At 40.3% G+C, this 15,692-nt stretch overlaps 1 protein-coding gene across 15 annotated transcripts in view; it reads right to left on the bottom strand.

Moving 5' to 3' along the window:
- PDE1C (phosphodiesterase 1C) overlaps window positions 1-15,692 on the bottom strand; it is a 433,318-nt gene that overhangs the window by 33,998 nt on the left and 383,628 nt on the right. For all 15 annotated transcript variants that reach the window (XM_058678108.1, XM_058678111.1, XM_058678109.1 and 12 more), the window contains 2 exons: window positions 11,254-11,475; window positions 5,833-5,910 (listed from right to left, as the gene is read on the bottom strand). In XM_058678108.1, the coding sequence (XP_058534091.1) occupies window positions 5,833-5,910; window positions 11,254-11,475 (300 nt within the window). The remainder of the gene's footprint in view (window positions 1-5,832; window positions 5,911-11,253; window positions 11,476-15,692) is intronic.

The raw sequence follows: 15,692 nt of genomic DNA, 5'->3' as shown, positions 1-15,692 counted from the left end.
ATGTTGGGACTTTTAATTGATGGGAATGATACTCTGCCGGCTCTACCTTTAGACCAGAGATGGTCTCACCAAGAAACCATTGAACTTACCAGGACAATAAGATGCTGGACTTTATGTTTGGTAAATACCTCCAATGAAAGAATGTCAACTGAATTTGAACTATGGAAATGCAACAAGGTGGAGCAATCCACCATGGGGGGAGATTTTGGGAGGGGCGGGGGGAATCCCAGTGCATTAAAAAATGTATCACATAATGCAATGTAATTAGTTTTAAAAAAAAGGAAATGCAATAAAAATATATGTTGAAAAAAAAAAAAAAAAAGAAAGTCCTGGGATCCCATATGGGCGCCGGTTCTAATCCCGGCAGCTCCACTTCCCATCCAGCTCCCTGCTTGTGGCCTGGGAAAGCAGTTGAGGATGGCCCAATGCATTGGGACACTGCACCCGCATAGGGGACCCGGAAGAGATTCCAGGTTCCTGACTTCGGATCGGTGCATACTGGCCCGTTGTGGCTCACTTGGGGAGTGAATCATCGGACAGAAAATCTTCCTCTCTATCTCTCCTCCTCTGTGTATATCTGGCTGTAATAAAATGAATAAATCTTTAAAAAAAAAAAGAATTCTAACAAGTCGTCTACGGCCATACCACCCTGAACGCGCCCAATCTCATCTAATCTCGGAAGAATTCTAACAAGTCATCCCTGCTCGCTTGGTCCCTTCACAAATAAACTTTGTGTGAAAAAAAAAAATCTAACAAGTCCTACTGACAGCTCCTAGGAACAAAATGGTTTTTCAGAAATTGGGAGATGGATTAACCGAATGCAAAATGCTCTGTAAAATCCTGTATGTAAAGAGTACTAATTCAAGTGAGTGTGGTTTAAGAAGGGTAACGTGTTCAAGTATCACGGTACTCTTGTACCGTGGCCCTGCAGGGAACACGGTACAAGCCAGCATCAATTACAGGTGACTGCAGGAATGCCCATGGGTAGAAACAGATTGGAACACATGGTAATAAAGAGACACCAGCCACAAGGAAGAGTTTTGGAGTCTGACCTAAGGCAGTTCTTTTCTGGTGTATAAAGAGACCCTAAGGCTACTGTCCTAAGTGATATGGCGAAAAACATTTGCAAGGCAAGTATGATTTCAAGATCAAGCCCCTGTGATACAAGCATTTATGCTGCTATGAAAATGGACAACAGTTCCAGTCAGTGTCTGTATAACCAATGAGCAGCACATCCTGAGTAATGTGATGTGCCAGCACATTCACTGTCTCAGGTCTTCACACAAACCGAAGACCACGTCTGGAGAAGACCCGCAGGTGGCCTAGTTCTACTGCCGCCTGCTGTTTGCATCCTCCCTGGGTCTGTACAGCAGAGTACACCTCTGCATTTGCACAGGATCCCTCTGATCTTTCTCTGCCAGCTTTCCCACAGAGAAAGTTCGGGTGATGCCCCAGACTTCAGGCAACTTGCGTTTCTCATTAAGATCCATAAATGCAATGAAGACCTAAGTCTTGCTCCTGTTGTGTGTTTTCGTCTTATTGGTATCTTGGTAAATCTATTAAAAGAGCTGTAATATCTTCCATCTGCTGGTATGCTCCCCAAGTGGCTGCAACAACCGGGACCAAGCTGGTTTGAAGCCAGGAGGCAGAAGCCTCGTTTTGGTCTCCCACACAGGCACAGGGTCCCAAGGCTTTGGGCTGTCCTCAACTGTCCTCCCAGGCCACAAGCAGGGATCTGGAAGGGAAGTAGAGCAGCCATACCATGAACTGGGTCCCATATGGGATCCCTGTGCCTGCAAGGCGAGGATCTCAGCTACTAGGCTACTGTGTCTTGCCCAGTTAACTTGTTTTGATGCATAAACTTAAACTATAGCCGTTTGACAGACAACTTTATCATTAAGAAATGACCTTTTTATCACAAACTATCACCACTGTGGCTCTGAAATCTGAGTAATTTTTTAAACTTTCTTTTGATTAGTGTTATGATGCCTTATTAACATTTATTTTGACAGTTCTTAGTGTCTGAAGGTACAATATACGTATAGTCTGACAACATCTTCTTTTTAATGGAGTATTTAGGATATATTTAATTTAGCAATACGATTAGCTTTATAATCTTCTTGTTTGTCTCATCTGCTATCATTATTTTTTTTCTAAGTTTGGATTAAAACTCAGTTTTTACTTCCTGGCTAACTAGCTATATCTTTAGTTATTGCTTTAGTGTTCAGAATATATGCTGTTATCTCAATTTGCCTTCAAATGATGGCACAGTATTTTCATGAATAGCATAACTATCAAGTATACTTACATTTCTACTTGATTTTATGCTATTGTACTCACAAACATTACTTTTGCATATACTACAACCTCAATACATTTCAACTGATGAATTAAATGATGTAATGATTTCATTCTCAAAGATAACTTAGAAGTTCATGACAAACTCAAATATATCAGTCTGAAACAATCCCTATCAAAGTAACATGAATTTTGCTAAAAATGAAGCAAGAACAAACATCAAATTTCTGATGTTGGAGTAGAAGGATGGTGAAACCACAGGTGGACTATGAGAAGTTTATGGGGATCATGTCCCCCCAAAATTCAGCTTATCAATGGGTAATGTGTGTTAAGGAGCAGCATCTCAAAGATGAAGCCCAACATGGTATAGACTATCCACATCCTGTCCACTCTCTGAAAAAGGGTTGACAGGGTGTGTGTTCTGTGCAGCAGTAAAGGTGTCACCTGGGAGTTTCACACGCCATATGTTGGAGTGCAAGGTCTGACTCCTGGGCCCTCTACTATTGACCCAACTTTTGCTGATGTGCACCCTAAGAGACAGTATGTGATGGTTCAAGTTACTTGGATCCCTATCCAGGTGAGAGGCTCATGCTGAATTCTGGACTCTTTACTTAGGCTGGCAGTTAAAACCCCCAGGTCCCCTTTCCCATCTCTAAGTTAATCATCTTTCATTGACTGATGTATAGTTTCTTAAGCCAGTGATACATTTTTGTTGGGCATCTTTTGGGTTCAGATGGAACTGAGCTCATGTTCCTGTGTCAGAAGTACAGCGGCAAAGATTATATTGCATTTTTGTCTACCCTTTCCACCATTCACAAATGATCTTGAAATTTCACAAACCAATATCCATAAGCTTTCCATTCCCAGAATATTCAATGAAGAAGAAAATCCAGCTGAATTCCCTTCCTGGGTCTCGGCTAATAATGCTACAATACCTAATTATAGTCAATCTTTTGAAAAATAAAGTGGCTGGCTCTTACATCTCTTAGGCGATCAAATAAGGCAGAGCTGATATTGCTGAGGAATTCTACTTATGATAGGTACAAGAAGCTATACTGCGTAACATGGTGGAACTGCAACAAAGAATTCATCTATCTACCCCAAAATTCTCCCTCCCAATGACAGGAAATTCAAAATGGCAAGAGAAATTTTGGCTCAGAAACAGACTTTTTGATGTTAGTACATTTCCTCCTAGGAGTAAACAAGGTACTCTCCAAAGACATTCATTCTTTGAAGTCCGTAAGAAAATTAGTGCTGCAGGGTGCTACACAGTACTTCAGGAGGCTCACAGAGATAATGTATAACTGCAATGCACTCATTATGCCAAGACATAATTGACCATTTCAAGCACTCCCCTTTTCCCTCTGTGCAGGGACAGGCTCATGGGAGTTTAGGAATAATCAAGTATGTTCCAGTTGCAATTAGGTTTCTGTTTGAATGTTTACAATGCTACAACTATAAACCATGGTGGGTTAGAGTACATGGGGTGTGTATCGTACCTGGATATTCTTTCTCAAAAACTAAACATTGGTCACGTCTGGAGTTGGATCGATTGTAGGGTAATTAAAAATAATTAAACTGACTCTGCCACCAAAGGAAAAAAAAACTGTTCAAGATGTTATCTGGTTATTTCTAGTAAAAAAACCAAAACAAAACAAAACAGAAAATGTACTGGTACACATAACCTCTTTATAATTTTTCCCTAATAGAGAGCTTTAATGACCAAAAAGGAATGTATAAATGAGACTTAACTCTTTCTACTTCACACTCCCAATAATTAACTTTGGTCTTGGTAAAGGTTTTAGACTGAAGGGTGCCAATCACTGAAGCTCAGTGTTCTAAGGATTATATTAACTTTCAGACTATGGATACCACATTATTCATCAGTGACATTACCATAAAAAGTTGCCATAAGTCTGTACAAAAAGATATGACCACACCAGCACCCCTGAGACAAGATTAGGATTATGAAGGGAAAAGGGGATAGATGACAGGCAATGTCTATTCCATTTTTCAAAACCTGCTCAATACTCCCCAAAGATCGGGATCCTGTTCAAGCCTTACTTATTTATATAATAGAATACTAAAGAATACACAATAGAATCTACTGCATCATTCCATCCAAAATTATGTTCAACTAATACGAATAATGCATGTCAAAAAGAACAAGTAAAGCCCCAAGATCTTAAAATTCTATCAACCATGCTCTTCTGATGACATTATAGTTATCTGTAATACAACATCGAAAAGAAACAAGATTCAAGATGTCATATTAAAAACCTGAGTCTTGTTTTAGTCAGAGCTTTTATGCTGTGGAAATTGTGGGACAGTGGCCAGTTTCTGAATGCCGAATGGGCAGGTGTTGAAGTACTGGGTTTCTAGCTGATGCTTTTTACTCACCATGCACTTCCTGGCTTTGGTTGCTTTGATGTGGGTCCAGTATTTCCTGGCAAAAAAAAACCCTCTAGTATTTCAACAACCTGCAATTGTCTAGTTGAGGGGTTGTCATTAGGACTTCTATTTTATCTATGAAAAACTAATGATAAAATTACAATTAGGGGTTTCTTTTTAATAAGAGAAATAGATTTGTATTTGCAGAAGCAACTTCATGGAAAACTGCAGGTTTGTGGTCCCAGGTATAGCACACCTGAAGTGAATTACTTGAATGAACCTTAAAATTTTTGAGAACTTATTTAAAACATGTAAATAAAGATCTAAAAACCACAAGGGTTTGCTTCCTTTTTGATAGATTGTTTAAATTCCTCCTATTCAATCTGATGACAATCTAGCATTTGTTCTTAAAAAGTATTGTAATCAAATCATGCAAATAGCTTAGCATAAAATTTAACATCCCCTGAGACTGGACTCTTACAACTCAATACTCCCTTGAAATTTTCATTGTTTGTCCATGTATGGGAGAATAAATAACCATGTATTCATATTATATCTGAAAACCTGACTTATGTAAATAATGAAGACTGGCTTTTCAATTAAGGTAATGAACTTTTGGGTTCTAGAAGAACAGAATATTTACATAAAACAGGACAATCTCATGAAGTACACTACAGTGTAGATCCATTGTAGTGACCTTGGGATTGGCTCATCATTGTCCTTGAGATTTGTTATTGCTGGCCAAACTGGTCTATCACTAAACATGGTACCTCCCAACAGATTCTTTTTTTAACCAAAAGTAACTCAAGGTTTAAAGAAGCATAAAACATAAAAGGTTTTCTGTTAATGCTCCACAATGAACAAAATCAGCACGTGCTGTTACTACCATTCCATTAGTCAGCAGATCCAACATTAACTTTTCAATGACATTTAAGATGGAAAAACTGACGAGTAGAAAAAGAGGCATTAAAAAGCACTTGTAATGGAGAAAGTATCATAAATTATTGAAGAAGACAGTACTCTTTGTAAATTGTTTTGGGAATGAGTATCTTAACAATTATATTTCAACTTTAGGTATGATTATGACAAGCTTGCGTTAATTGTATATTTTTCCATATAATGTAATAAGACCGGCACTCTTACCATCTGTTTTCTTTGAATCATTTCCAGCGTTGGAGTGATCCTGCTTCTCTGTCTTATTTTTACCATCTTTCAAGTCACCTGAAAATTATAAAAATGATAAAAAGTATATGTACATGGCTGGAAGGGGAAGATACAAATACCTTTATACCTGTCAAGGTTCTAAAAAATAAACTCATGATCATAAGGTAGTATATGTCTTGAGTGTAAATCCCTTGTAACCACATTAAGTATGAGAAATTTGATGACAATCAGAAATTAAGACTTGAGTACAACCCTGTTTTACAAGAACTTTAAAATCAATGATGTTTATCCTACAACAAAATAGGCTTGGTTGTGAGGATGTAAAGCAAGGAAATTCATGGTTTAAATGTGAACTTCACAGTTTAACAATTATTAAGCTTTTCCATGCCCCTGTTTTATGTGAAAAATGTGGATAATACCTATTATGTAGGCATGTTTATAAATATAAATGCATTGTAAATTGGTAAGTTCTGAACATGGTCTCTGGCATATCACTCAGTGACACCTGTTACCATTCTATAGACCTACAAGACGTGTTCTAATAAGGAGCTTGCCAAAGGGTAATTTGTAAAAGCTCAACATAATGCACAAATGCAAAATGGACATATGTCAAACACCTGTTCAATTCATTTGAGAGACTTTGTTAAATTGTAAGAGTGGTTCCAAGCACACTTAAGGAATTAGGTATTATAGGTATTTTACAAATTTTACACAGGGCAATCATGCTGTAATCTTTGAAATTAGCTTCTCTACTGGTGAACAATCCATATGCAAAGCGTATCAATTCACAATACCTAGACTTGAATCAGACACTAGCCAAGATAAAGACTTCCAGGAGTAGGCATCACCAAACCATAGGTCACAGATTAACGTCGCCTGCAACCTACTGTAGCCTGTAACCTGTTGTCATAAAGTTTGATCATGACCACTCTTTTGCATGTCTATTTGCTTTCCTGCTGGAACTACAGGGTTAAATAGTTGCAAAAGAGATACCTCAAAACCAGAAGCATTTTCTATCTGCTGTTTCTAGGATAGTGCCATATTTCTTGCATTTCCTTTCATTAATTCTCAAATAGTATCTTCTGGCTGGAAAGATTAAGGAGAAATTTGGTTCAGGGTCCAGACAGAAGCAGGACATGGGTATCCACCAATGTCTAAAAGAAAAGAATTCTTCCAGAGGACATATAAAACAACCTAAATATTAGTTTTCCCTGTTTTGGGGATTCCGACAATGAACTGGAACATCTCCAGCCCTATAGTCCAAAGAGTTCCCTACATGCAGACAACGCCCCCCCAAAAAATGATGCTTCGTTCCTAGCAATTGATGCTCCATATGTTAAGCCTACTCACAGCTTCAGGAAGACCAAGATATCTTTCAAAAGTCAACAGAAATGCCACAATTGGTGGTATGTGCCTTAATGATCCTACAATCACCTCCAGGGAACCAGTTCTAGAACCTCTCTAACCAGGCCCCTCTAATCGGAAAAGTGACTTGGATAAACACATAAAGAAGGTGCTGGGAAACTGACGCAAGACATTTTAAAAATTATTTGAACAGAATTCTCATGAGGCAATTTCCCATGGGTTGGATAAGCAAGAAGGGCCAATGGGAACTACTACTCAATAAACATGGGAGAACAGAAGAGCCTTGTTGGACACTTATAAATCATTTTAATTAGTTTGTGGCAACATAGTCCCAAATCCCCATTAGCCTTTCTTATTACTCTATATTGATTTCTCTTCCCATCTCTCATTCAATATTTTAAAGAAAATGGTAGATGGCTGCTTGTTTTGGGAAATAAACGAGTTGTGAAAGCAAGACTCAGTTGCTGTTTCGTTCAGGAACTCCTCTCAATCACCTCCCAAATAAACTGACTGCTGTCCCTGCCCTGGCAGAGCCTTTGTTCACACCCTTTTCTAAAATGTCTATGAAGCTGGCATGTTCACTAGTGTCTCTCACTGATTAGAACTGAAATTGACAAATCAGGGGAGGGTGGCAGCATGATGGCTCGGTGGCTAAATTCTTGCCTTGCTACAGACCTGGGATCCCATACGGGTGCCGGTTCATGGCCCAGCTCCTCCACTTCCTACCCAGCTCCCTGCTTGTGGCCTGGGAAAGGAGTAGAGGACGGCCCAAAGCCTTGAGACCCTGCACCCACATGAGAGACCCAGAAGAAGCTCCTGGCTCCTGACCTTAGCAGTTTCAGCTATTGCAGTCTCGCCTCTTCTCTGTAAATCTGTCTTTCCAATAAAACTAAATAAAATCTAAAAAACACAATAAGCAAGCAAACAAAAAACAAAGAAAAGAAAAACCTGAAACCCAGGGCCAAACTTAGCTCTGCTGTCTGATTTAGTGAGATCTGCACATTAAGAATGGATTGTACATTTTAAAACGTTGAAGAGAAAGATAATTTTGTGAAAAGTGACACAAACTCAAATTTTTATTTCTAGCAAAGCTCAATCAGAAAATAATCCTATTCACTTACATATTACCTTTAGCTTCTTTTACACTGACATGGTAGAGTTGAGTAATTGTATTGGTGGACATACTGCCCTCTAAAATGAGATGTTTCTTTTGGCCCATTAAAGGAAAAGCATGCTAACACCTAGATCTAACTGAAATGTTTCTCCAACTCCCTGCACTCCAAAACAGTACAGATTCTGGCAAATGGTAAGGGAATGCTATTGCAAAACAAAACTGAGACTCACATACACATGAGTGGACTCTGAAAGCTCTAGTTAATGGCATCTTGGTCTCAAGCAAGTAGTTAATCCCTCTGAGAATTAATTTCCTGATGTACAAGATGGAAATGAATGTGTCTACCTCATCAAGGTGTTGGAACTCTGAAATAACATCACAGAGATAAAATCTCCAGTGCAATGCCTGGTGCATGTTGAGTCTCAATAAATGACAGTGTTGTTGCTGCTGTTAAGGCAGAGAAAGTCTTGGTTCACTCAGACACAAGAGACAATAAATCCATCCTGTCTCTCAACCTGTCCGTCGGCTCCTACTCCAAGAACACCAATTTATCCAGGAGTAATGGGGCATGAAGCGAGTCTCACCACCTGATTTATCCTTCTCCAAGGTGTGTCTTCCATTGGAGATGCATTTCTTGTTACCTCAGAAGCACCTGACAGTGCACCATCCTAGCTCTGCCACTCTCTGACAGGAAAAGTCGTTTCAGGGCAGATGGATCAACAAGCCTATGTGCTCAACAGACCAAGTCCACAGTTGCCAGTTCAGCTCTGGCTTTGAAATCTCTGCCATTGTTTTCTCATATTTTGGCATCTCTGTCCAAAATTCAAGACAAGGAAACAAGAGGTAGTTTTATTCCTTTTGAAACTTCAACAGGTGGACCGTAAGTTCTCATTAAATCAAACACTTTTTTTTTTCTAGACAACGATTCACTGACATATGAAGGAAACTAGTTAAGAGTAGATTCTGGAACCAGGCTGCTGAAGGCCTTTCTGATCACATGGGACGCTCACAAGTTAGTTGAGGGAGTATATGTAATAAAGCTGATTATAAATTCTGATTATGCACTTTAGATATATTCCCTATAAGAATAATTACAAAGGGTTGTACTAAGCATATCCTACATGTTCCTCACTTGCCCAGACTCCAGAGCCTAGCACTTCAAGATGGATTATATCCAGATCTCCTGACCCTCCCTGACAAATGAGGGAATGAATATGCAAATAACTCAAACTGTCATCTGGTATGTATTTAGTACGACAACTCCGCTTTAGACATGATTTTTCTTTTTGTGGTTGGTTAACTACGGTCAATTTTGGTCAAAACCGATGAATAGAAAAGTTTCAGAATAAATTTCTAATCTTAATCTGCAAGTCATTCTGAGAAGTGTGAGCAAATCTCACTGCATCCTGCCTGGGAGGTGAATCATCCCTTTGTCCAGAAAATATACACTGCATGCACTAAGCACTCATTTGTCTCTTGGGTAGATAACTTGGTTTATTGGTTCAACTGCCTTGATATTGCTTTCACTGCATTTGCATTTGAATTTCATTTCACTTAAGAATTGCCACAGAGTGCAAGAGCAGAGCTACTAAAAGGTACTAGGGGGACAAAACTTAGAAATAACTCTGGTGCTGATTGGTGATGCTGCAGAGCACACAGGTGAAAACACAGCACATATTGGGTTGGGTATGAAATGTGATTTCCAGCATCTACTCGGGATTTAGAACTTGTGGATGAGGAGGCGTACTATCAATGTTACTTGCTGCCTTTGTTTACACCTGTGATGCTTATAGGTTCAGAAAAGGCTCATGCTTAAGCAAGGATTATGCACAGTTTACAGAGAGGGTTCAAACAACTAAAATGGAAAGGCATGGCTCTGACTTGAATTCAGGTCTGATTGGTAGACCAACTTGCTCTTTGGTCAGAATCTTGCCCTTGGAAGCCCCAGAGGCTCCAACCTTCTTGCCTTTCTCAAAGCAAGGGAATGAACTGTGTATCCTTGTACACTAACCATTATGTCTCCCTAGCCAAGAGCTCATCCGCTTAACTGACTGGCACACTGTAGTGTTGAAAACCTGGCTCAGATACACCACTTCACCAGAAGCCTTCTCTGACATCATCCCCAGTCCCAACAGAGCTGGTGGTTTTCCAGGCTCATGCTTCCTGGGCATCTCCTATGCCACTCTGGTTATTTGTCTACATGTTCACAGAATTATTGGTGAGGACATTTAAGTTCCTCAGACCATGAATTTCCAAGGTTTTTTTTTTTCATTTCTAAGTCCTTACTTTCAAGCACATGATTGGCACTTCATTCATCAATAAATACCTATAGCATTGAATACACGTAAGCATGAACTAGCAGTACAGTGTGGTGAACAGCTCATTCTAGTTTGCCTGGGACCTTTCCGGTGTTAAAACTGAAATTTCTGTGTCCCAGAAACCCCTGAGCCTTAGGCAAGCAATGTGCATGTGTGTGTCTGTGTTGCAGGTGGGTGGACCGTTACCTTGATCTACACATCTATGCACATATAATTTACATGTAAAGATGCTGGCTCCAGGCACATGTAAGACCTAGAAGTGGAGCAATTAGCACATGAGAAACTGACCCTCAGCATTCAGTCATTTCGGCAGCAAGCTCTGAAATCCACGGGGTTACTGACAATCATTTCCACCAGGGAAGAAGTGAGGCATTGGCTGGCATACTAAGGGAAATCAAAAAGGGGCCAAGAAGCTATGACTCCCTCTACAAAAAGTGGCATAAAAGAGGTGGTGGCTGCTTCAGATGGTGCCAGCACCAATGGTGGGGTGTTTGGGGGAACCCTGTTTGGTGCATTATCACCACAGGAAGTGGCTTTGCCAGCATCTCCTCATCACATTAGTACCACACACACAGAGTCTTTCACCATGGCAGTTCTGCTCACCAGTCTGTGACTTTTCTCCCGATGCCTTCTCCACCTTGGCATTCTTCCCACGAGGGTTCTCACTTCTGTTTGTGCGTGTCCCGTTACCTTGATTCTTGGCATCTCCAGATGCCTTCTTCTCCACCTTGCCCTCTTCCGCCTGGCCTTTGGCTTCCATTTCCTTTTGCTTCTCCTCAGCAGCCAGGCGAGCCTTTTCCTCAGCCTCCTTCTTGGCTTTCTCCTCTGTGTCCACGCACGTTAGGAAAGACAGAGAAAACAGCACACAGAACACACCTTTAGGAGAAATGCCTCTTTAAGAAGGAGGATTTCTTCCAGGAATTCACATCCCCCAAATGACCTATGGTTTATGCTGGAGGCATATTTTTGGTTAATTCAAGTCAGAATAGATTAGCACAGATATTTAGTAGATCCGCAAAACAGGTTAATGATGCCATCATTTCTGAAAACAAGTTAGAAGAGGGTCAGGAATACAATATAACAAGCAAACATTATAATGGACAATATTGATAGGTGTTTTTTTAAGTATATTTTGCACACTAAGTGATATGCTAAGTGTTTTTCGAGGATTGTTTTTTTCCATGGTCAGATTCTGTTGCTGTGTCCTTCTTTTGCAAGTGCAGGAACGGTATTAGTAAAACAGTGGGTAAAGTCACTGCCTAACTCTCTGGCATCCCATTTGGGGAAACAGTTGTATTCTGGCTGCTTCACTTAGGATGTAGCTCTCTGCTAATGCCCTGGAAAAAGCAGCAGAAGATAGCTCTAATGTTTGGACCCCAGCAGCCCACTTGACAGACCAGGATGAAATTCTTGGCATTGGCTGGCCAAGCCCTGGCTATTTTGTCCATTTTAAGAGTGAACCACGGGCCCGGTGCCGAGGCCTAGCGGCTAAAGTCCTCACCTTGAACGCCCTGGGATCCCATATGGGCACCAGTTCTAATCTCGGCAGCTCCACTTTCCATCCAGCTCCCTGCTTGAGGCCTGGGAAAGTAGTCGAGGATGGCCCAAGGCCTTGGGACCCTGCACCCATGTGGGAGACCCGGAAGAGGTTCCTGGTTCCCGGCTTCGGATTGGCGCAGCACTGGCCATTGAGGTCACTTGGGGAGCGAAACATCAGATGGAAGATTTTCCTCTCTGTCTCTCCTCCTCTCTGTATATATGACTTTGTAATAAAATAAATAAATCTTAAAAAAAATCTAAAAAAAAAAGAGTGAACCAGAAACTGATTTTTCTGTCTCCCTATCTAACCCTGACTTTAAAATACACTAACAAAACTTACAAAACAAAGAAACCCTAAGACTCAGACACATTACCCACTTTAACAAACCCACACCAAAAACTGATTTATGTAAGTTTGAGTGGGATAGTGAGTTAAAACAACTGATTGAAAAAAGTTCAGGGAAAATCACTACCACTAGCACCATATATATTCGGGTCACAGTTACTGTAAAAGTAGGAAGAGAACTATTAACCCTTATGGTAAATGTGATTGCCAACTGTCCAGAAGATGAGAAGCAGCCTTTAATGTGGCCAGGTAACTTGTCTGTGTCTCCTCTTTACAGAAGGAGAGCTGATGATGTCATTTCTAGGAATGGAGAGTTGCATTTGGCTGCTAAGAGCTGGGCTCTGTGCTTGGTCAAAAAACACAGCAATATCCAATAATTAAAGACTGGTTAGCTCATTCAGCTAATATTGAGCAATTACATGGCTGAGTACAATTTTCAATATTGAGAATTGAACAGCAGGTAGTACAGACTGCATAAAACTAAAGCAGATTAATAGGATGGGACATGATCACCACAGCAAAGGGGGAAGACTTTGAGGAAGCAGAAAAGCTTCTTTCAGAAGGTGACATATGACCAAGTCTTGAGTGTTCAAAAAGCTGGTCGTCCAAGTCACCTTGAGAAATCGCATTTCACAGACAGGCACTTGAGAAAACACAAAGGTCATTGAACTAGCCAGGATGGTGAAGGTAAATTTGGCAAAGGGTTACGGACAGACGATATGGCTGGATGATCAAGGGACAAGTAAGGTTCTGACCTTGAACTCAATGAGGTTGAAGCTGAGAGTAATATACAGAAAAGGCACCTAACAGGGACCAATTCTCAAGACAGACTGACTCCACACAGCACTGAATTTATTTAAGAAATCTTCCAGACTGTGCTATCCACTTCTGTTAAGGAAACGCTATCGCATCTCTGTCGGCTAAAAAGCTCCAAGAACAAATATGGCGAGCAGTTCATGTGTTTCCAAGGTTTAACTGCGTGCATTTTGTGGATACTTGATGTCTGGCTTCATCTTACTTTTTCTGTCACTATATTTGTTTACCTAAGAAGTCTGCCCTTAATATACCATGAAACTTTCAATCTTCCACTGATTGATCATACCTTCATCCAAATCAATGACCTGCTCTTGCACCAAGAAAATGAATCAGATTCTGGAGGGTAAATGGGAAATGAACAGGGCATTTGAAATGTTTTCCAGCTGATTTTTCAACAGGCAATCATGGCTGAGAAGCACTGACTTAAATGTTAAATGCCTCCATTCAGCATTTCATGACATTATCCTTCACAACAGAATGTGTTTCTAATTTACATAGGAAGAAATAAGGAAACATTTCTTTACCAACAAAATAATTATGTGCGTAATTACATATTTTCTGACTTCTATCAGAAAGTGCAGCTGAAGAATGAAAGGCTTCCCTTGACAAAGAAGACAGAAAAATAGCACTTCTGGCACATGCTGGGATCCAAGAATGTCCCTAATGTCCATAAGGCAGGAGTCAAACATCTTCCGCCTCCCTGCCCTCATTGCCCTAAATCCTAGTGCTTGGTACAGTACACACTCATGTATTCCACCAGCGTGTTCATCTTTTCTGCCAATGTGATCTTATCTGGAGATAGCTCCTCTTCAGCAATCTAGATTGGCATAAAACATACAACATACACAAAACTCTAGATACTGTTCTAAAAGAGTCAGCTATCCAATAAATGGCAGTTTTCTGAACTGCTGTATAGGTAACTAAAAAGGTAACTTACTACACAGAGAGGAAACTGGAGGCAAGGGGGAAGGGGAGAATGCATTCCAATTCAAAACCTGCTATGGGGGCCTAGTGTGAAAATCTAGTGACTAAATCCTTGCTTTGCATGTGCTGGGATCCCATATGGATGCTGGTTCATGTCCTGGATGCTCTATTTCCCATCCAGCTCCCTGCTTGTGGCCTGAGAATGCAGTTTAGGATGATCCAAAGCCTTGGGACCCTACAACCACAGAGGCTCCTAGCTCCTGGCTTATGATTGGCTCAGTTCCAGCCTCTCGGGGAGTAAACCAGCAGAAGGAAGATCTTTCTCTCTGTCTCTCCTTTTTTCTGTGTACCTGCCTTTCTAATAAAAATAAAACAAAATAAATCTTTTTTAAAAATATTCTATGGGAAGAAATGATTGATAATCTCCCCAAATGTCTACTGAGTCCATGGGAAACTTCAACATCCAAATATCCCCAAGTTAAAAAAAAAAAAAAAAAGAAAAACGCTTTTCCCCAAAACCAAAGCTATGATGCTCCTTTGTAGCAAATCAGTTTAAAAAATGATCTGAGCAAGAATAATATACCTGACAACTGAGTCAGACCAGTTTTCCATTGGAAATCTGGCCAAACCTGGTAGTGGGTGTATTTCAGAAACAAATTTGATATTTTTTTCAGTTGTACTGATATCAAGCAATTAATGTCTAAATGACAGCATCACAATCAAAGAACACAGAAGCCTGCCCCATTGACTGAACTTTCTCTGTGATAGTCACATCCTGGCAGGTGGCACTGTGATGCTATTCAACTTCCCAACTTTCATCTCTACTTTGCATCTCTAAAGCAGTGAGCGAAGTGTGATCCACCTTCCACTACCCAAAGAGGTCCCACTCACACAAGTGGACACAGAGACAGGCAACATGAGAAAGGAGTGTCAGCCAAACTTAGGTCTTTTCCATCAGAATCAGATTTCCTTGTATGTACAAGATGATGTTCTCAGTACGATTTTCTATTTAATACACTTAAATGCCAATTTTCCTCCAGTGAGAAAAGGCAAGTGAGAATACAGCAGACATGGGCATGCTAACGGGTTCCAACGATGGCAGGTCCACAGAAAATCAACCCTTTCCTTATATGTAACATCCTTGACACTTGCAGACTACTGGAAAACAAACACTGTGGTTTAGCTCTCTGTCCTTTTGCTAACACCCATTAGTAACAACACACATTAAGAACTTTCTAAACTTCTTAACCTACAGTGTCAGAGGATCTCTACATCTAGGAATCAGAAGTTGGGCCGAAGATTCCTGAACTTAAACGTTCACAACAACATTAGACGTAATCATGAGGAACAGGACGACTAAATGACCTGTAATACAAGAATGGCCCAACTATGCTGTTTCATAACACTTAAATCAGAA

Source organism: Ochotona princeps, chromosome 20 (assembly GCF_030435755.1).
Source record: "Ochotona princeps isolate mOchPri1 chromosome 20, mOchPri1.hap1, whole genome shotgun sequence".
In the NCBI taxonomy this organism is placed as follows: domain Eukaryota; kingdom Metazoa; phylum Chordata; class Mammalia; order Lagomorpha; family Ochotonidae; genus Ochotona; species Ochotona princeps.
The sequence above is the reverse complement of the archived record's forward strand: the minus strand, read 5'-3'. Positions and strand labels throughout refer to the sequence as shown.